The sequence below is a fragment of the Bufo bufo genome, chromosome 5, assembly GCF_905171765.1.
Source record: "Bufo bufo chromosome 5, aBufBuf1.1, whole genome shotgun sequence".
Classification (NCBI taxonomy): Eukaryota; Metazoa; Chordata; class Amphibia; order Anura; family Bufonidae; genus Bufo; species Bufo bufo.
The window spans coordinates 107,377,254-107,398,345 of record NC_053393.1 but is presented as its reverse complement, the minus strand read 5'-3'; the positions used below and the strand labels follow the sequence as shown (position 1 = coordinate 107,398,345).

Sequence of the window (21,092 nt, the reverse complement as noted above, 5' to 3'; positions counted from 1 at the left end):
AAGTTCTTTGAACTCACTATGCCCATCAGCGAATACATTAGGGTGTCTACTTTCCGAAATGGGGTCATTTGTGGGGTTTTTCTACTGTCTGGGCATTGTAGAACCTCAGGAAACATGACAGGTGCTCAGAAAGTCAGAACTGCTTCAAAAAGCGGAAATTCACATTTTTGTACCATAGTTTGTAAACGCTATAACTTTTACCCAAACCATTTTTTTTTTACCCAAACATTTTTTTTTATCAAAGACATGTAGAACAATAAATTTTGAGAAAAATTTATATATGGATGTCGTTTTTTTTGAAAAATTTTACAACTGAAAGTGAAAAATGTCATTTTTTTGCAAAAATTTCGTTAAATTTCGATTAATAACAAAAAAAGTAAAAATGTCAGCAGCAATAAAATACCACCAAATGAAAGCTCTATTAGTGAGAAGAAAAGGAGGTAAAATTCATTTGGGTGGTAAGTTGCATGACCGAGCAATGAACAGTGAAAGTAGTGTAGTGCAGAAGTGTAAAAAGTGGCCTGATCATTAAGGGTGTTTAAGCTAGTGGGGCTGAAGTGGTTAATAGTATGGGATGGTGCAGGAACTATCTGCTCCCCATAGCATACTATTATGGCATACTACAGTAAGGAATTAAATGGGTTATCCAAGACCCATATGCCTGATCCCCTCACACAGATTATATTTACCTTGCTCCCTGGCACCCACGTCGCTTCTGATGCTGACACGGCCACCGCTGTATCACCCCCGGTTGCGCCGATTAAAACATCCATTGATGAGGGGGGGGGGGGGGGCTGGGCAATAGCAGGCCGCGGCGGGAACAAGCCTCCCTAGCATCGTGGGTAACGTTAGGGAGGCTTATTCATATGGCGGCCTGCTATTGGCTGCCCCCCCTCCCCCCGATGCTGGATGTTTTCATCTGCGCAACGGGGAGATGCAGCAGCGGCCGTGCAGGAAGATAATCCCCCTGAAAATACTATTACCACACAGATAGTTCACCTTCAATAATTATTGGCATACTCTGCCAGAGTGCGCTATTTTGTAACAGTGCACCCAATAGTAATAATGTCCCTCATTTTACCCCCAAAAGTAACAACTCCCTCTACAATGTGTGGCAGAAGACAAAATGAGGCCTTATAATGTCTGGCAGTGCAAAAATACCTCCTTATGTGTGCCAGTACAAAAAAATGCTCCCGTGTGCCAGTACAAAAAAAAGTGCCCCCTGTAGAACAAATGTCCCCATAGTGGCCACCTTAGAATGTGTGCCAGTACAAAAATCCTCTTTTATAATGTGCAAAAAAATACCCCCTTATGCACCAGTACAAAAAGCTCCCTTATAACATGTATCAGTACAAAAAAGCACCCCCTTTTACTGCCCCCAATAGAACGAATATCCTCATAGTGGCCCCCTTATAATGTGTGCCAGTACAAATATGCTCCTTTTTACAGCTACACTGTCCCCATAGTGCTTTCTCCAGTTACAAATTTTGATTCCCACCCCATTGTGCCCCAACAGCATGCTGCCAAATAAAAATAAAGAATAAGCAAAGCAGTGCAAGACGTAGACTTCCTCTAGTCTGTGCCCTGAGTCTATGCAGCCCGGCTCAGGCAGCGCGATAATGATGACACCGGCCTCTGATAGCCTACAGGAAATAGGGCTATTAGAGGAAACAGTGGGCCATGGAGACCTCCGCTGTCCCGTCACGGTATCCACTGTATTGCTGTCTTGAGTGCAGCGATGCAGTTGAATATGTAGAGATGAGCGTTTCCACAATGGAAGCGCTCATTGGACATGGCCCTTCCGCTGCCCCACTCTTGCCCCTACCTTTTGCTGCCAGAGGCAATTGTCTCACCTCACCTCATTGGCGGTGCACCCCTGATATCCATATGAAGCCTTGTGGCATCAGTTGTACATTTTAGTGGCACCATTTATTGTTCCATCTAATGGATTGCAAAATTGTAAAAAAAAAAAAAATTGAGTAAATTAAAATGCAATGCTTTTTTTTGTAGGGCGAGCTTTAGCTTTTCTTGGTATTATTTTGGGGAACGTAACTTTTTGATCATGTTTTATTCTATTTTTTGAGGTGGCGAGAAAATAAAAAAATTGTAATTCTGATGTTGAGATTCATCAGGAAACCTGACCGTTTGGCCATATACTTTTTTGGGTGTCAGCCATGGTGACCTAAAGGAGGAGGCAGGTACAGTAAAGTGCAACGGTGAAGCAGCTCCCTACTCCACTATTCACCAGCTTGTGCTCTCAATAGCAGCAGACGCAATGTGGTGACGTTATTGCACTTGTTGAGCTGAGCTAGAAACTGTACGCTCACAAAGAGGGCTGCTAGCAGGGTGATGTATGACTGTGTTTTGTCCCTGCTTTTTTTTATTTTTTGTGACACACATTGTTGTCCATGTCCATATTTCAGAGATATATTAATAAAATTAGACTTTTTTACCATTCAATATTGGTGTGTTATGCACTCCTTTTTTTGTTGTGTTATTTTTAATACTGTGGGAGTGTACCCTTTGACAAAAGACCGCAGGTGATTTAAATGTTACAGCTTTAGTCTAGGATCCCAGCAGGGGTTGGCAATATGTGGCAGGAATTATATATCTATATTCTGCATCTAGTACATACGCCTTTAAGAATCTGGCAGGAATCTGTCTTCTGCTCTGTCTGAGGTCTGCTTGATATGGGCCTGACTAGCTGTGGAGGTACTTATCTTCTCCTTGTATTTGGATATGTACTTACAGGACTGCTCGCAGGGAATGGTGGTTTCGTCCTGGAGATCTGATAGTTCTGAAGTTGGCTGCTTCTTTGGTCATCCAGCTGAGGTAAGGGATTCAGGCTGGGAAGGTTGATCTTGGGCCTCAGCAGAGGCTTGGATCCCTGGTTGGGGTCCCTGTTTCTGGGAGCTCCTATTCACGCAGCCTACCCCAACAGGGGGTGGCTGGCACACACTGCCTAGAACTTTCTGTCCTCCCTCTGAAGTAGGATGTGGGAACATTCCACTCCTCCTCAGATAGGGGGAAGCTAGCCTGGAATGGTATATTCCAGTCTAGATATACTAACTGGATTGGTTCTGCTACATACTGCTGCCACCTGCTGGTGTACATGGATATTACAGCATAAATACAATGCAACAGGCCTGGGGGAAATGATGCAAACTCATACCAGATGACAATATACATACACTTGACATTATGAAGCAGGGGAACAGAAGTTTAGTGACATACTTCAGGATGTTACACACTCAGGACAGGAAAAAACCCTGTGAAGGAAACCTGTGGGAAACCATGGCTGCTGTACTGCCCTTCCTCCAGGCATACTAAGGGAGCTTACCGCTATAGCATACGTTTTGGTGTGTGTGTATTTGTAATGATTGTGTGTTTGTTTAGAATTTGTGTATGTATGTATTTGTAGTGATTGTGTTTGTGTATTACTTGTGTATGTGTGTGTTGTGTTTATGTGTGTAGTGATTGTGTGCACAGCAGAAGAGGGAGCAGGGTGCAAAAGCGGAGCGGCCGTCCCCTAGACAGTACACCTGCTACTGCCCACCGCAGCAAGGGACCGAGCACACCAAAGCCAAACTCCAAAGAGTTCCCTGGAGTGGCAGTTCTTCAGACAATGTGCTGACGACAAGACACGAGTGGTTTGCACGCTGTGCAATCAGAGCCTGAAGCGAGGCATAAACGTTCTCAACCTGAGCACAACCTGCATGACCAGGCATTTAAGTGCTAAGCACGAGCTGCAGTGGAGTAGACACCTCAAAAAGCAAGAAAGGTCTCTGGCTCCTCCTGCTTCTTCTTCTGCGGCAGTCGCGGCCTCTTCATCCACCTCTGGAGTGACAGTGCCACCTGCCACCCCTCAAACAGAGGATCTGCCAGCAACACCAACACCTGGGTCACCAAGCATCTCCACAATGTCCCACGGAAGCATTTGCAGTAAACCGGATTGGGGCAGATGCACACTGGCGCAATATTAATAGTTTTTAGTTCGTGACGCCAATTGCAGCTTGCGCAGATACTGTAGCAGGGCCCTTTAAGATGTTGCAACTCACGTACCAGGTGAGGAATGCCAGAGGGGGATAATGTCTCTGTGTAGTAGGTATTGTGTCAACGGTGTCTCCTACCTTGGGACAGCTGCACTCCTGGATCCTGGCTCACTTGCAATAAATTTGAGTGTGGTCAGTAGGAGTAATTGAGGAATGAATGTAATCCAGACAGGAAATATAATCCAACTCGTCTTTACTTAATGCAGCTTTGAATCCATACAAGATACAGCAATAGTCTTGGGTCCCAGCAGGAATTGGCAATATGTGGCAGGAATCTATATATATTCTGCTTCTTGTCATATGCCTAGTAGATCTGGCAGGTATCTGTCTTCTGCTCTGTCTGTAGTCTGCTTGATATGGGCCTGACTAGCTGAAGGAGGTATTTGGCTTCTCCTGGTCTTTGGATTAGTACTCACAGGACTGCTCGCAGGGGATGGTTGTTTTCCTGGAGATCTATAGTTCTGGAGGGCTGCTTGCTTGTCCACAGCTGAGGTAAGGAACTCAGGCCGGGAAGGTTGATCTTGGGCCTCAACCGAGGCTGGATCCTAGGTTGGGATCCCTGTGTCTGGGAGCTCCTGCTAACACAGCCTTCCCCAAGTAGGGGGCTGGTACACACTGACTAGAACTTTCCTTCCTCCCCATGAGACAGGATGTGGGAACATTCCACTCCTCCTCAAAGAGGGGGGAGCAAGATTGGAATGAACTATTCCAATCTAGCAATACTAAACTAGCTAAGATCCTGTTACATACTGCTGCCACCTGCTGGTGTACATGGAAATTACAGCAAATACATAATACAGGCCTGGATAATGCACATTATGGAGAGAGTGATGCAAACTTATCCCAGGTGACAATATACATACACTTAACATGTTGCAGCGGGGAGAAAGAGTTTTAGTGACATACTTCAGGATGTTACACATTCAGCTCTCCATCTCCCAAACACTGGAGCAGAAGAGGAAGTACCCCCCTAACCACCCGCGATCCTTGGGCCTGAATGCCAGCATTTCAAAATGACTGTCCTTTGAAATACTATCATTCCGTCTGGTGGAGACAGAGAGTTTTAAAAGCCTCCACCACCGAGGATTGCAGGGCGCTTCAGTTTGCCTCCTGTTGCTTCCTCCTCCTCCTCCGCTTCCTCATCCTCTACCGGCTCCTCATCTGGTCAGCGTAACACCTTCACCACCAACTTCAGCACAGCCAGGGACTAGCTGGTTTGACGCACATCCCTTGCCTGGCGCATGTGCTGAATTTGGTGGTGCAGAGGTTCCTTAAAAATTACCCCGATATTACGCTGAAGCGTAACTTTGGCCTTCCCGCTCACGGCCTCATGTGCGACGTGCCCACAAGGTGGAACTCCACCTTGCACATGCTGGCCAGACTGTGCAAGCAGCAGCAGGCGATAGTGGAGTTTTAGCTGCAGCACGCACGGGTGAGTCGCTCTGCGGAACAGCACCACTTCACCACCAATGACTGGGCCTCCATGCGAGACCTGTGTTCCTTGTTGCGCTGTTTTGAGTACTCCACCAACATGGCCAGTGCCGATAACGCCGTTCTCTGCGTTACTTTCCCACTTCTATGCCTCCTTGAAAAAACGCTGCAGGCGATGATGGAAGAGGATGTGGCACAGGAGGAGGAGGAGGAAGAGGGATCATTATCTGGAGAGAAGTAATAAAGAAGATCGCGGCACTCACCGGAGGAGATTCAATGTTGCTGCTTTATTTAAATGCTTCAAGAGAAGTAGTGCATGTAGAATCCAGGGGCGGACACACTGTAGCAAGCGGCGACGGCCGTTTCGCGCGGAGGATCGCGTTTCTTCTGGCCGCTGTGCACGTCATTGCCCAGACCTGCGCTTTATAGAGGCGGACTCAGAGCGGCCGGCACCATCAGCCGCATCTGTGCGCCCGTGGATCTATGACGTGATTTAAAAACATGGGACCAGCATGGACAGGTACAAACACACAAACGGGGGGAAGGTATTCATGAGATCCATTTCATATAGCGCTGCCTATTAAGTATAGGCGCACAGTGGCAAACTCATATACATATAGCAAAAAAGGGACCAATTGTAACAGTGCACAATCATGTGCGATTATTAATACCGCAGCCTATCAAGGAATTGCATAGGAGGCAAGTTCATACATGGTGTGAGTGTGGGAAACTGGGTGTAACTATTCGCCCCCTAAGATGAACGCATCCCGCTTACAAAAACACGGACATGTCGTTTTTATCATTTAACCCTGCCGCTCCCATCGCTCCAGTTCGCATAATCCACCTTGCCTCCCTCTGCAGGAGTAAGCGGTGCCGATCACCCCCCCTGGGGATAGGTCGGACATGTTCCACCCCCGCAAAGGATAGACAACGTGGATGAGCATCGTGGGCGATGCGGATATGGTCAATAAGACGCGGTCTGCTTCTCCCCGACCGTATAGAACCGACATGTTCACGGATGCTTTCAAATAGGGGGCGAATCGTTTTACCTATGTAAAAGCGTTTACAAGGGCAGAAAACCACATACACCACATGAGAAGTGCGGCAGTTAATAAAATCACGTACAACGTGTTTTATTCCCCCAATCCGTAAATCCTTACTACAGACATTGAGTGCGCAGAACGAGCAATGGCCACATTTGTAATTCCCTCTGGGTTTCTTAAGCCAGGTCACATCTGGGGGCATATTCAATACGCTACTGACCAGCTTGTCCTTAATTGTAGGGCACCTTCTAAATGTGACCAGAGGTCAGCCTTGTAGATTTTGAGATCGATTTATTTTTGTCGGTCCGCAAGTTGTATTTAAAAAAGCTGTTCACAGAGACCCCCATACAGGGTCCCACCGCTCCATCGGGAGAGGTCCCAGCCACTATGTCCCAGACCGACTTCCATTTACGGGGTAGATTCAGTGATGAGGAGATAGCCTGCATTCATTTTATGTCCAACATGGAGCCAGAGGAACCTTCTGGTGATCAGGGCCAGTTTAGCAAGTATACAGGGGGCATCAGGTCCACCTTCCTTCCTCCCATGCCGGCCGGCTCGGCGATAGATCTGTTCCACAAGCGAGTGCTGAGAGAAATGCGTGCGCTGGCGTATCCGGCGGCACCTTCTAACCTTACGGTTGAAGAATCTCACGCTCTCATGTGGTTAAACAAACAAGATAACATCGTTATTAAGCCGGCCGATAAGGGAGGGAATGTGGTCCTGATGCCCAGGGAGTACTATTTAGAAGAAGCGCAGAGACAATTAGGAGATCGTACCGTGTATATCAAGCTCAGGGGAGACCCCATACCGGAGATCTCGTCTAAGCTTTTTACACTTGTGAATCAGTACATATCGGATTTCTATCCAGGGGCATGAAAGATCGACTTATCCCTGCCTTCCCTAAAGTCCCTGTATGGTACTTTGTGCCAAAAATTCACAAATCACTGACCCGACCTCCTGGACGTCCAATCATCGCCGGGATCGGGTCAGTGACTGAGCCCTTATCCGGTTATATTGATTGGCTCCTCAGACCGCTGCTAGCTAGCACCCCGACGTACCTAATGGACACAGGTGACTTTCTCCGGGCATTCGGGTCCCTTGAGTGGCAGAGAGGGTTTAACCTGGTGTCCTTGGACGTCGAAAGCTTATACACTAGAATCCCCCATGATTTAGGACTTTGGGCAATTAGCCAAGTCCTTAGCAGAAGCGATAAGGATGTGGCGTTCAAAAACTTCATCCATGAAGCATTGGACCTCGTCCTTACTAATAATGTTTTTCAGTTTCATAATCAGTGGTACCGCCAGGTACTAGGTACCGCAATGGGCACACCTGTCTCGTGCACATTTGCCAACCTGTACCTGGCGGTATTTGAAGAGACCTATATCTTCTCGGTGGATAACCCCTTCCTACGGCATATTCACTTGTTTTTAAGATACGTGGACGACGTTTTTATGGTCTGGTCGGGGAGTGAGGCGTCCTGTAACGCGTTCGTGGATCACCTCAATGCACGTAACCGGATGAATATGAAGTTCACCATCAACTTTGGTGGTGGATCTCTCGATTTTCTGGACGTGCATGCTACTGTCAAAGAGGGAGTTGTACACACTAGTGGCTATCGTAAGCCCACGGCGACTAACTCGCTCCTCCACCAGACCAGTTTCCACCCGCCATCGGTCAAACGGACAATTTGTCAGTTTACGTAGGATAAATGATACCGATGCGGGCTTTCATAGACAAGCCAGGGAACTTGGTGGTAGGCTTCTGGACAGGGGTTATCCATCGAGAAGCGTCTCAGCGGCCCTACAAAGGGCTTCAAAACTGGACCGTAACGCTTTACTCATGGAGAGGAAAAAGGATGCTACACCCTTGCGCTTCGCTTTTTCCTTTCAATACAGTCCTGCCGCAGATATAATCAGGCAGACGATCAACCAAAATTGGGACTTATTGAAGGGGGACCCCTCTCTCAGCAGCCTTGCCAATGAACGACCTCTGGTCACATATAGAAGGTGCCCTACAATTAAGGACAAGCTGGTCAGTAGCGTATTGAATACGCCCCCAGATGTGACCTGGCTTAAGAAACCCAGAGGGAATTACAAATGTGGCCATTGCTCGTTCTGCGCACTCAATGTCTGTAGTAAGGGTTTACGGATTGCGGGAATAAAACACGTTGTACGTGATTTTATTAACTGCCGCACTTCTCATGTGGTGTATGTGATTTTCTGCCCTTGTAAACGCTTTTACATAGGTAAAACGATTCGCCCCCTATTTGAACGCATCCGTGAACATGTCGGTTCTATACGGTCGGGGAGAGGCAGCCCGCGTCTTATTGACCATATCCGCACCGCTCCAGATGCTCATCCACGTTGTCTATCCTTTGCGGGGGTGGAACATGTCCGACCTATCCCCAGGGGGGGGTGATCGGCACCGCTTACTCCTGCAGAGGGAGGCAAGGTGGATTATGCGAACTGGAGCGATGGGAGCGGCAGGGTTAAATGATAAAAACGACATGTCCGTGTTTTTGTAAGCGGGATGCGTAAATCTTAGGGGGCGAATAGTTACACCCAGTTTCCCACACTCACACAATATATGAACTTGCCTCCTATGCAATTCCTTGATAGGCTGCGGTATTAATAATCGCACATGATTGTGCACTGTTACAATTGGTCCCTTTTTTGCTATATGTATATGAGTTTGCCACTGTGCGCCTATACTTAATAGGCATTGCTATATGAAATGGATCTCATGAATACCTTCCCCCCGTTTGTGTGTTTGTACCTGTCCATGCTGGTCCCATGTTTTTAAATCACGTCATAGATCCACGGGCACACAGCTGCGGCTGATGGTGCCGGCTGCTCTGAGTCCGCCTCTATAAAGCGCAGGTCTGCGCAATGACGTGCACAGCAGCCAGAAGAAGCGCGATCCTCCGCGCTAAACGGCCGTCGCCGCTTGCTACAGTGTGTCCGCCCCTGGATTCTACATGCACTACTTCTCTTGAAGCATTTGAATAAAGCAGCAACATTGAATCTCCTCCGGTGAGTGCCGCAATCTTCTTTATTACTTCTCTCCAGATTATGATTCATTAATCTAACCTCTACTTCGCTGAGCACCACGCTACGGAGCATCAACCACAGCAGCGGTTTCCTATTACTCATAAGGCTATTTCAGTTAAGGCAGTGCCGCCTAGCCTTACCTGCTCCATACGTATTATATTCAGGAAGAGGGATCATTTCATAGGGTTTCCAGCCAGTCATTCCCAAGTGGCTTCGAGGGTGGGTTCCTGCACCCACAAACACCAGGTACACAATTGTCCAGCCAGGGCACAGTTCTGGAGGATGACGAGGTGGAGGATGAGGAGGAGGAGATGGAGGAGGAGGAACCATGTTCACAGCAGGGTGGCACCCAGAATAGCTCATGGCCATCACTGGTGCGTGGATGGGGGGATACAGAGGACACAGACGATACACCTCCCACAGAGGACAGTTTTTCGTTGCCTCTGGGCAGCCTGGCACACATGAGCGATTACAAACTGCAGTGTCTCCGCAATGACCGCCGAGTTGCCCACATTCTAACTTGTGCTGATTACTGGGTGGCCACGCTGCTGGATCCCCGTTACAAGGACAACGTACTGTCCTTAATTCCGTCACTGGAGCGCGATCGTAAGATGCGCGAGTACAAGCGCGCGCTGGTAGATGCGCTGCTGGTGGCATTCCCACCTGACAGCGGGGGCACAGTGGAAGCACAAGGCGAAGGCAGAGGAGGAAGAAGAGGTCGCCAACGCAGCTTTGGCACCACCAGCACCTCAGAAGGCAGGGTTAGCATGGCTGAAATGTGGAAAAGCTTTGTCAGCACGCCTCAACAACCAGCACCACCAGCTGATATGGAACGTCTTAGCAGGAGGCAGCATTTCACCAGCATGGTGGAGCAGTATGGGTGCACACGCCAACACGTACTGACTGATGGGTCTTCCCCCTTCAACTTCTGGGTCTCCAAATTGGGCACATGGCCTGAGCTTGCCCTTTTCGCCTTGGAGGTGCTGACCTGCCCTGCAGCCAGTGTATTGTCTGAACGTGTGTTTAGCACGGCAGGGGGTGTCATCACAGACAAGCGCAGCCGCCTGTCCACAGCCAATGTGGACAAGCTCACGTTCATCAAAATGAACCAGGCATGGATCCCTCAGGACTTGTCTGTACCTTGTGCAGAATAGACATGTATACTGGCACTAAGCAGCCATTGTTATACTGCAGCGCAATTGTTCATTGTTGTATTTTGGATATTTCACACTCTTTTGGAGTGTACCCTAATTAAAAAAAAATAAAATAAAAAAATTTAAACCAAAAACCAGTGTTGGCTACCTCGTCCTCCTCCACCGCCGCTTCCACCTACACCGCTACGTCCACCGCCTCCTGAAACTCCTACTCCATATGGACCTCCACCTCATAAATCAAGTTTATTTTTTTTAATTTGTACGTATTTTATTTTATGTCATTTCACTAATTTGTCAGTTACATATTCGGGTGAAATTCACCAATTTCTGGGTGTGATATACCCCTGCTCTACCTAGTAGACAGGTAACATTTCACTAATTTGTCTGTTACATATTCGGGTGTAATTCACCAATTTTTGGCTGTAATATACCCCTGCTATACCTAGTAGACAGGTAAAAAAAAATCATTAATTTGTCTGTTACATATTCGGGTGAAATTCACCAATTTTTGGCTGTGATAGACCCCTGCTCTACTTAATAGACAGGTTAATAAATTTCACAAATTTTTCTGTTACATTCTTGGGTGACATTTTACAATTTTTGACGTGAATAAACCCCTGCTCTGCAAAGGTGACAGGGACCGAAATTTTAAAAAATCATCTGTTCCATTGGTGGGTGACATTAACCCATTTCTGGCGATGAAAAACCCCTACTCTGCATAGGTGACAGGGAATTAAATTCGTAAAGTTCGTCTTTAATTGGCCCTTTCATTCGATCCTTCTGCTTTAATAACTTGTCCCACATTTCCGCTCCATCCCATTGCAGCCATTGACCTCCCTTGGATGAGGTCTCCCTTTCTCACGCTCCCTCTCCGGCGTGGAACCCTGATTCGCCGATAACCGTGATAAACATGGTAGGCTCAGAAAAGAACATCGAAAGTTGGTAGAGAAGATATCCAAATGGATCGTGGACGTCACAGGACCGTGCGATCAGGCAGAAGTTATCTAGAGTCAACAAAGCGGCAGCAGGGCCTCTCCTGTCTAACGTTTCCAAAATACCCCAGTGACATTCCCTATAATTTTTTATTAATCATTCCAATAACAGGGCATCTTAAGAGTCCTGTATTGTTATTTATTGTCACTACCTCCCCGAGTCGGAGAGTGGGTAATTGCAGCACGTCCCCTCCTTTCCTTCAATTCTTCTGCTTTAATAATTTGTCCCACATTTCTGCTCAATCACAATTAAATTTCATCCATTAACCTCCCTTGGATGTGGTCTCTCTTTCTCACGCTATCACGGTCGGCGTGACTATCACATACGTGACACAGAGGGAGGTAACGAGGAAGGCCCTGCCCAAGTGAGAGGGAAGGTGGTGACCCCTGACTCACCTTGCGGCTGACACCTGGCTGCCCTGACGTCCCTAGACGGGTTCCTCACCCGTACGCCGATCACGTGCCTAAAGCCCTGGATTTCCCTAAGCTGAGCCCTAGATAGTGAACAGGGCGGTCGGAACACTAGTCCGCACCACTAGCTCTAAAGGAAAACACCAAGGGGAGGACAGACAATACAGACTCAACATATAACCCCAGGTGGGCGACAACAGGAGACAACAAGAAGCCCAACAGGGATCCGGAGGGAAGCACTCTGGAACAACAACCAGGATTCACAACTCCAGTGGGTCAGTATAGATGTCCAGGCAGGAAGCTCTATAACTGGCAACTAGAGAAGTGTGAGGGGAGAATATAAGGAGGTTGGGAGTGGCAGACAAGAAACAGCTGAGGAGGAGAAGCTACGGATCCCTGAGTGAGACAAAAAGGATAGCAAGGCAAACACAGAACACAATCACTAAGAAACAACGTGATCTTTAGATATAGAGCGCGCAGCCACCCGCTGCGACTTCCTGACCCCGGGTATAACGGAGTCAGACGTGGCTCTTGATACCCTCGTGACAGTACCCCCCCTTTCACGAGGGGCCTCCGGACACTCAGGACCAGGTCTCTCCGGATGAGAGGCATGGAAAGTCTGAATTAACCTGTTGGCGTTTACCTCTGACGCTGGAACCCACATTCTTTCCTCGGGACCGTAACCCCTCCAATGCACCAGATACTGAAGAGAGCGGCGGACCCGACGAGAATCAACAATTCTGGCTATTTTAAACTCCAGATTACCATCCACAATAACAGGAGGAGGTGGTAGCGGTGATGGTTCTAGAGGTGGAACATATTTCTTGAGTAACGATTTATGGAAGACGTTATGGATCTTAAAAGTCTGAGGTAGCTCCAGGCGAAAAGCCACAGGGTTAATGACGGCTACTATTTTATAAGGACCAATGAACCTAGGGCCCAGTTTCCAAGAGGGAACCTTCAACTTAATATTCCTAGTAGACAACCACACATAGTCATTCACTCCTAGGTCCGGACCTGGCGACCGTTTCTTATCGGCCATGCATTTGTATTTACCACTCATCTTTTTCAAGTTAACTTGCACCTTCTGCCATACCGATGAAAGAGATGAAGAAAACCTTTCCTTTTCGGAAACCCCAGAAGACCCCCCCTCTTTGAAAGTACAAAATTGGGGATTAAAACCGTATGCACCAAGGAATGGTGACTTGCCAGTGGACTCCTGATAATGATTATTTATGGCAAACTCAGCTAACGGTAAATATGATGACCACAACTCTTGGTTTTCAGACACAAAACACCTTAAATATGTTTCTAGGTTTTGGTTGGTACGCTCAGTCTGTCCATTCGACTGAGGATGGAAAGCTGAGGAAAAGGACAAGTGTACCCCCAAACGGGAACAAAAAGCTTTCCAAAACTTAGAAATAAACTGGGTTCCTTGATCCGAAACCACATCGGAAGGGACCCCGTGAAGCTTCACGATTTCACTGATAAACACCTGGGCAAGAGTTTTAGCATTAGGAAGTGCGGGTAGCGCAATAAAGTGTACCATTTTGCTAAATCTGTCTACTACTACCAAGATAACTGTTTTACCCGTAGACAACGGTAAGTCAGTGATGAAATCCATTGACAGATGTGTCCATGGCCTATTGGGGATGAAAAGTGGCAATAAAGACCCTGCTGGACGTGTATGAGAGACTTTCGCGCGTGCACAAGTAGAGCAAGTAGACACGAAATCCATTACATCCTGACGCAACCTTGGCCACCAAAAACGACGAGATAATAGCTCCAAGGTTGCTTTACTACCCGGGTGCCCAGCAAGTGCCGAATTATGATGTTCTTTTAATAATTCAAGACGCAGGTTTAACGTTACAAACAATTTCTCTGAGGGGCAAGAGGCCGGGGCGTCCCCCTGGGCCTCTAACACCTTTCCCTCTAGAACAGAGTGTACAGCAGAGACAACCACTCCTCTTTGTAAAATAGGCACCGGATCACTAACATTACCCCCTCCAGGGAAACTACGAGATAGTGGCACCGATAATGACAGAAATCCAGGTGGGCCCAGCATGTAAGTGGAACCTATACCTTCTGAATATATGTTAGCCGCCTTGGCACATAACAGGTATATAGTGTTAGGAACCCGTCTAACTAGAGATTGCCTTGACGTTCGGCAGACGGGCTCAGATAATTTTGTACAAAATGATTTGCCAAATATCTCTAACTGGCTGGTATAGCATTTGCAATACTGCGGTGCTATGGGATGTGCTGACTGACCCCCTTTTTTTCACTTTACGAGATAATGCGTCTGCCTTGGTATTTTTTGCCCCAGGACGATAGGTGATTACAAAGTTAAATCTGGTAAAGAATAGCGACCACCTAGCTTGTCTAGGGGTGAGACGCTTAGCCGATTCTAGGTACAGAAGGTTTTTGTGATCCGTAATCACCGTGACGGGGTGGATTGCTCCCTCTAAGAAGTGACGCCACTCTTCAAGCACCAGTTTAATCGCCAACAGTTCCCTATTTCCAATATCATAGTTCTTCTCTGCAGAAGATAATTTCTTGGAAAAGAAAGTGCAAGGACGCCATTTGCCAGGAGACGGACCCTGAGACAATACAGCCCCCACTCCCACCTCTGACGCATCTACCTCAACAATAAAAGGCTGGGAGACATCAGGTTGAATTAGAACAGGTGCCGAGGTAAACCTCTCTTTTAGAGAGGAAAATGCATCTTTAGCGGCGTCAGACCATTTGGAAAAATTAGTCCCCTTCCTAGTCATGTCGGTAAGGGGTTTAACGATCACTGAATAATTTTTAATGAATTTTCTATAGAAATTTGCGAAACCCAAAAACCGTTGTAGGGCTTTAAGGTTCTCAGGAAGATCCCAATCTAAAATTGCCTGGACCTTCCCAGGATCCATACGGAAACCTGAAGCAGATAATAGATATCCCAGGAACTGTATTTCCTGAACGGCGAAGACACATTTTTCAATTTTCGCATATAATTTATTCGTCCGTAGGACCTGCAGTACTTGCCTGACATGCACCTCATGTGTTTTCAGATCCGCCGAATAAATTAAGATATCATCCAGGTATATGACTACAAACCTGCCGATGAGATGACTAAAAATATCATTAACGAAATGTTGGAAGACAGCAGGGGCATTGGTTAGACCGAAAGGCATAACTAGATTTTCATAATGCCCCTCAGGGGTGTTAAAAGCTGTCTTCCACTCATCCCATTCCTTGATACGAATCAGATTGTAGGCCCCCCTAAGATCAAGTTTGGAGAACCACCTAGCACCCGCAATCTGATTAAAAAGGTCAGGAATGAGAGGAAGAGGGTATGGGTCTCGGATGGTTATCTGGTTTAGCTCACGGAAATCTAGGCAAGGACGCAGGCCCCCATCTTTCTTTTTAACAAAGAAAAACCCTGCAGCCACGGGTGAAGAAGAGGGTCTGATGTGTCCCTTAGCCAGACTCTCGGAGATATAATCTTTCATGGCCTGTCTCTCGGGACCCGAAAGATTATACAACCTGGACTTGGGTAATTTTGCACCGGGAATCAGGTTAACCCGGCAATCATAAGGACGATGAGGTGGTAGCTTCTGACAACCCTTTTCAGAAAAAACGTCCTCAAAGTCCGAAATAAATGTAGGTAGGGAAGTTATGGAGGCGATTAAGCAATTGTTATTTAAGCAATTCTCTCTGCAATGCTCACTCCACTCCAATATCTCCCTGGCCTGCCAATCCACCACTGGATTGTGCGCTACCAACCAGGGAAGACCCAATACCACAGGAGAGGGAAGGCCCTCCAGAACGTAGCATGAAAGACACTCATTATGGTGGTCCCCTACCCGAAGGTGTAAATTATGAACAATGTGGGTGAGGTTTCTCTGAGACAGAGGAGCAGAATCTATAGCGAATACGGGAATAGGTCTCTGCAGCGTACAGAGAGACAAACCCATAGTGCGGGCAAAATGGGCATCTATCAAATTTACCCCTGCTCCACTGTCTAGAAAAAAAGAAATAGACTCCGTCTTAACACCAAAAACAATAACCGCTGGTAACACAAATTGAGATGTTCGTATGGAGGAAACGTATACCCCCCGGCTGACATCCTCCGCACAGCCTGGGGTTAGTAGTTTTCCGACGGTCTTTTGTTTTTGAGAAAGGAGGGACAGACATTAATGAAATGACCCCTCCCCCCACAGAAAAAACAAGCCCCCCCCCTACGGCGAACCTCAGGAGGACGGACCTGACGAGAAGTTCCGCCTAGCTGCATAGGCTCATCTAAGTCAGTACAGACTAACTGTAGCTTGGGAGAGGTAACCAATTGCTCAGGAATTTTCGATCTCTCCCTAAGACGTCTATCTATTCTAATAGAGAGAGACATAACAGCATCAAGGGAAAGGGGGGTCTCATACAGCGCCAGTGCATCCTTAACCCTTTCCGATAGCCCAGAGCAGAACTGACTCCTGAGAGCCGGGTCGTTCCACTGAGTATCCGTAGCCCACCTACGGAACTCTGAGCAATATTCCTCTGCTGGCCGATCTCCCTGTAAGAGTCTCCGTAACTTCGACTCAGCCAGGGCGACTCGGTCAGGGTCATCATATATGAGACCCAAAGCCCCAAAAAATCCCTCCACTGACCGGAGAGCCTGGGAACCAGGGGGTAACGAGAACGCCCAGGATTGCGGGTCCCCCTGAAGCAGGGAAATGACAATCCCTACCCGCTGTTCTTCATTACCTGAGGAGTAAGGGCGCAACTTAAAATATAATTTGCAGGCCTCACGGAACGTCGCAAATTTGTCCCTTCCCCCAGAAAATCTGTCAGGAAGAACAACCTTGGGTTCTGTAACAACCTGGTTACCCATAGCAACCGCTGGGCTTGCGGTCTGCTGCATTTGCTGCTGTTGTTGGAGGACAGACGCCTTCAATCCTGCCACCTCCAAAGACAGGCCTTGAAGCTGTTTTGCCAAAGCAGCAATAGGATCCATATTGGATTCTAAGTAGAGAAAAAAAAACAACAAATAAAAAATTTATTTATTTTTATTTTTTTCTCAAAAATTAAGGCCAGTTATAATATCACGGTCGGCGTGACTGTCACATACGTGACACAGAGGGAGGGAACGAGGAAGGCCCTGCCCAAGTGAGAGGGAAGGTGGTGACCCCTGACTCACCTTGCGGCTGACACCTGGCTGCCCTGACATCCCTAGACGGGTTCCTCACCCGTACGCCGATCACGTGCCTAAAGCCCTGGATTTCCCTAAGCTGAGCCCTAGATAGTGAACAGGGCGGTCGGAACACTAGTCCGCACCACTAGCTCTAAAGGAAAACACCAAGGGGAGGACAGACAATACAGACTCAACATATAACCCCAGGTGGGCGACAACAGGAGACAACAAGAAGCCCAACAGGGATCCGGAGGGAAGCACTCTGGAACGACAACCAGGATTCACAACTCCAGTGGGTCAGTATAGATGTCCAGGCAGGAAGCTCTATAACTGGCAACTAGAGAAGTGTGAGGGGAGAATATAAGGAGGTTGGGAGTGGCAGACAAGAAACAGCTGAGGAGGAGAAGCTACGGATCCCTGAGTGAGACAAAAAGGATAGCAAGGCAAACACAGAACACAATCACTAAGAAACAACGTGATCTTTAGATATAGAGCGCGCAGCCACCCGCTGCGACTTCCTGACCCCGGGTATAACGGAGTCAGACGTGGCTCTTGATACCCTCGTGACACACGCTCCCTCTCTGGCGTGGAACCCTGATTCGCCGCTAACCGTGATCAACATGGTAGGCGCAGAAAAGAACATTGAAAGTTGATAGAGCAGATATCCAATTGGATCGTGAACATCACGGGGACATGCAATATGGTGGGGCAGTATGTTTGCACACGCCTACACGTACTGACTGATGGGTTGCCCCCTGCAATTTCTCGGTTTCCAAATTGGGCACATGGCCTGAGCTTGCCCTTTACGCCTTGGAGGTGTCTTGTCTGAACGTGTGTTTAGCACGACTGGAGGGGGTTACCTTAGGTTATATTTCCCAATGTTTTGGGGTGTACCCTAATTTAAAAAAGTAAAAATAAATTTAAAACCAAAAAGCAGTGTAGGCTACCTCCTCCACCGCCGCTTCCACCTACACCGCCACATCCACCGCCTCCTCAACCCCCTACTCCATATGGACTTCGTTCTCCTAGATCAAGATTATTATTTTTTATTTTTACATATTTTATGTTATTTAAAGTCATTTCCCTACTCACCATGCTATTAACCACGTTTTGATGCCATTTGCAGCCCTCTTGCCCTTTCCATGACATTTTTAGAGCCATTTTAGTGCTCAAAAGTTCGGGTCCCCATTGACTTCAATGGGGTTCGGGTTCGGATCAAGTTCGGGTCCCGAACTTGAACTTTTCTGTGAAGTTCGGCCGAACCCGTCGAACCCGAACATCCAGGTGTCCCGCTGAGACTCTGATGCCAGGAAAGGAGCGAGGACCTCAGCCCACTGGTCTCGAGGCAGCTTTTTCCTGGTGGCCACTTTCTCGTACATCGCCAGGTAGGTTTCGATGTCGTCTGCAGGTGTCATCTTAGGGATCTCTGCACGGACTGCTTTCCAGGCATCGTGGACGCTTGGGGTTGCTCCTGCTGTCTGCAAAGCCATCACATGTTGTAGCAGCAACTGGTTGGTCTCTTGCTGCTGCTTATTAGCCTCCCGTTGGTGTAGGTTGGTCTCTCACTGCTGCAAATTAGCCTCCATGAGGGCCTTCACAACAGCCTCCATTTTGTCGTGGGGCACGGGTTAAAATACACCTGGGTTTGATGTACGACATACAACTGTGCCCAAAAAATGCTAACCCAAAAATATATCGCGTTCACGCCAGCCTCAATGCGCTTGGCCGCATCAACCACCAATTGTGGGGATTCGCTCTGGTAGTCAGGACTAGCAGATGCAGTATACTGTAGAGGCAAAGTACACAGTTCTTGAATGAAACAGTGGTGTTTATTCACACATTGGTGTATAACAAAATGCAGATAAGGTGTATCACAAAACGCAGGAGGCTTGGTGTTTGTTCACACAAGGAAAGTCCATAAACAATAAAAGTCACCTTTTCTCCTGGGTATTAATTCACACCCTGTTAGCAGTTTAGCCTCATCAAGTCCATAGGCAGGCTGTTCACCTTTAGAGGGGTCTGAGTCCTCGAGCCCAGCTCAAACCTCAAATCCCAGCACAGCTCTCAGTTCACAGCACACAGACTCCAGAGCTCCACTGTTAGAGGGAGGTAAATACACCACACCTGGCAGTGCTGGCTGGTTTTTATGCCTGGCAAAACCCGACCTGGAACATGGGGAGTAGTCACCCACCACAGACTTTGACTATTCCCAGTAAGAGCCGTCCTGGATCAGCTTTGACAGCCATGCTAACTCTTAAGGTGTCAATTAGCAATAGCTGCTGCTGACACATAAAATACCGGCTCTTGCTTCACTGAGGCCAGGAAACTCAGTGACACACACCTTCCATCCACGATGATTCCAGTTACCTTCTTACAATATATATGGATATATGCCCCAGAAATAAAATAAAAATAATACATATATATATATATATTTATATATAAACATGACCCCAGTAATGTCCCCAAATCACGGTTGCCCCCCCCCCCCCCAGCTGCTGAGAATCCCCCTGCTAGCGCATGCCAGAGCGCCTACAGGAGGGAGATGCCAGATAACTGGACAAATGTGTCCAGTTACAGGCCAATCAAAAATTGTGCTAAACACCTCTGGCACTGTATTGGGCAGCGCCGGAGATGTGCGGTACAACAAGACAGGGGATCAAAGAGATCCGCTGCCTTGGTCGCTTGTGGAATGTCTGGCACCTCCGGCGCTGCAATTACATTATCGGAAGTGCGCGGCTACTTCAAGGGCAGGAGGTTCACAGCGATCCTCCGTCTGGAAGTGCCAGGTGCACGGGCTGCTGCGGTGACGTCATATTACCGCACCAGCCCTCGTAAATAATCCGGCGGTGGAGCGCTCATCAGTTGAGCCGAGCAGCCCCTCCATGAAGCAAGAATCAACAACGGGACAGCGAGCACAAGCGAGAATGAGCATTGGCTGGCTAAGTACCCCTGAAACCCCCTGATAATTAACCCCTGCATATAAACCTCTGCATTGCCCTGATTTAAACCCTACATTGCCATACCCCTGTATCCTGCATTGTATTATTTAACCCCTGCATTGACATATCTGTATTGATTATTAACCCCTTCATTGCCCTGATTTAACCTCTGCATCCTGCATTCCCGTGCCATTATTATTTACCCTGCATGCCATACCTGCATTGCCCTGCCATTATAATTTAACCCCTGCATTGCCCTACATTGATTATTTGCATTACCATTGGACCCCTGTACTGCCTTATCCCCGTATTAACCCCTACCTTGCCACTCTACCCTATAATACACTTTTACCCCTTTTTACCTCCTCATGGACAGTTTACTGTTAGGTGGGGAGGGTCAGGGGCATAACTACCATAGCGGCAGATCATGTGACTGCTATGGGGCCCAGGGCAAGAGGGGGCCCAGACTTAGTTTGGATTATCTCCTCATCTACTGGAGGTAAAAACTTGGTCAGGATTCTACCCTCTAAAGGAAAAACTTTTTGCAAATGAGGCAGTGAAAAAATGGCCCAAGGGTCATTGAAAGGGGTTTAGGCAGAAACCCTTCTGTCCTTGTGGGGGGCCTGGTTAGATCCTTGCTATGGGGCCCTCACTTCTCTATGTACGCCACTGGGGAGGGTGTTGCTATTATTGTGTGTATGTGTGTGCTTAGATGGTGGGTGGAATAATTAGAGGGTATTGTGACTTTTATTTAGTGTAGGTAGTGTTATTGTAGTGTGTGATGTTTTACTATATATATATATATATATATACAGTACAGACCAAAAGTTTGGACACACCTTCTCAT

General features: G+C 47.6%; 1 protein-coding gene across 1 annotated transcript in view; it reads left to right on the top strand.

The window, feature by feature from the left end:
- The first annotated feature begins 7,398 nt into the window (after nt 1-7,398).
- The window catches only part of LOC121002408 (transmembrane protein 70, mitochondrial-like), a 47,445-nt gene continuing 33,751 nt past the window's right edge, over nt 7,399-21,092 (top strand). Inside the window, exon 1 of the mRNA XM_040433867.1 lies at nt 7,399-7,830. Within this exon, the coding sequence (XP_040289801.1) occupies nt 7,399-7,830 (432 nt within the window). The remainder of the gene's footprint in view (nt 7,831-21,092) is intronic.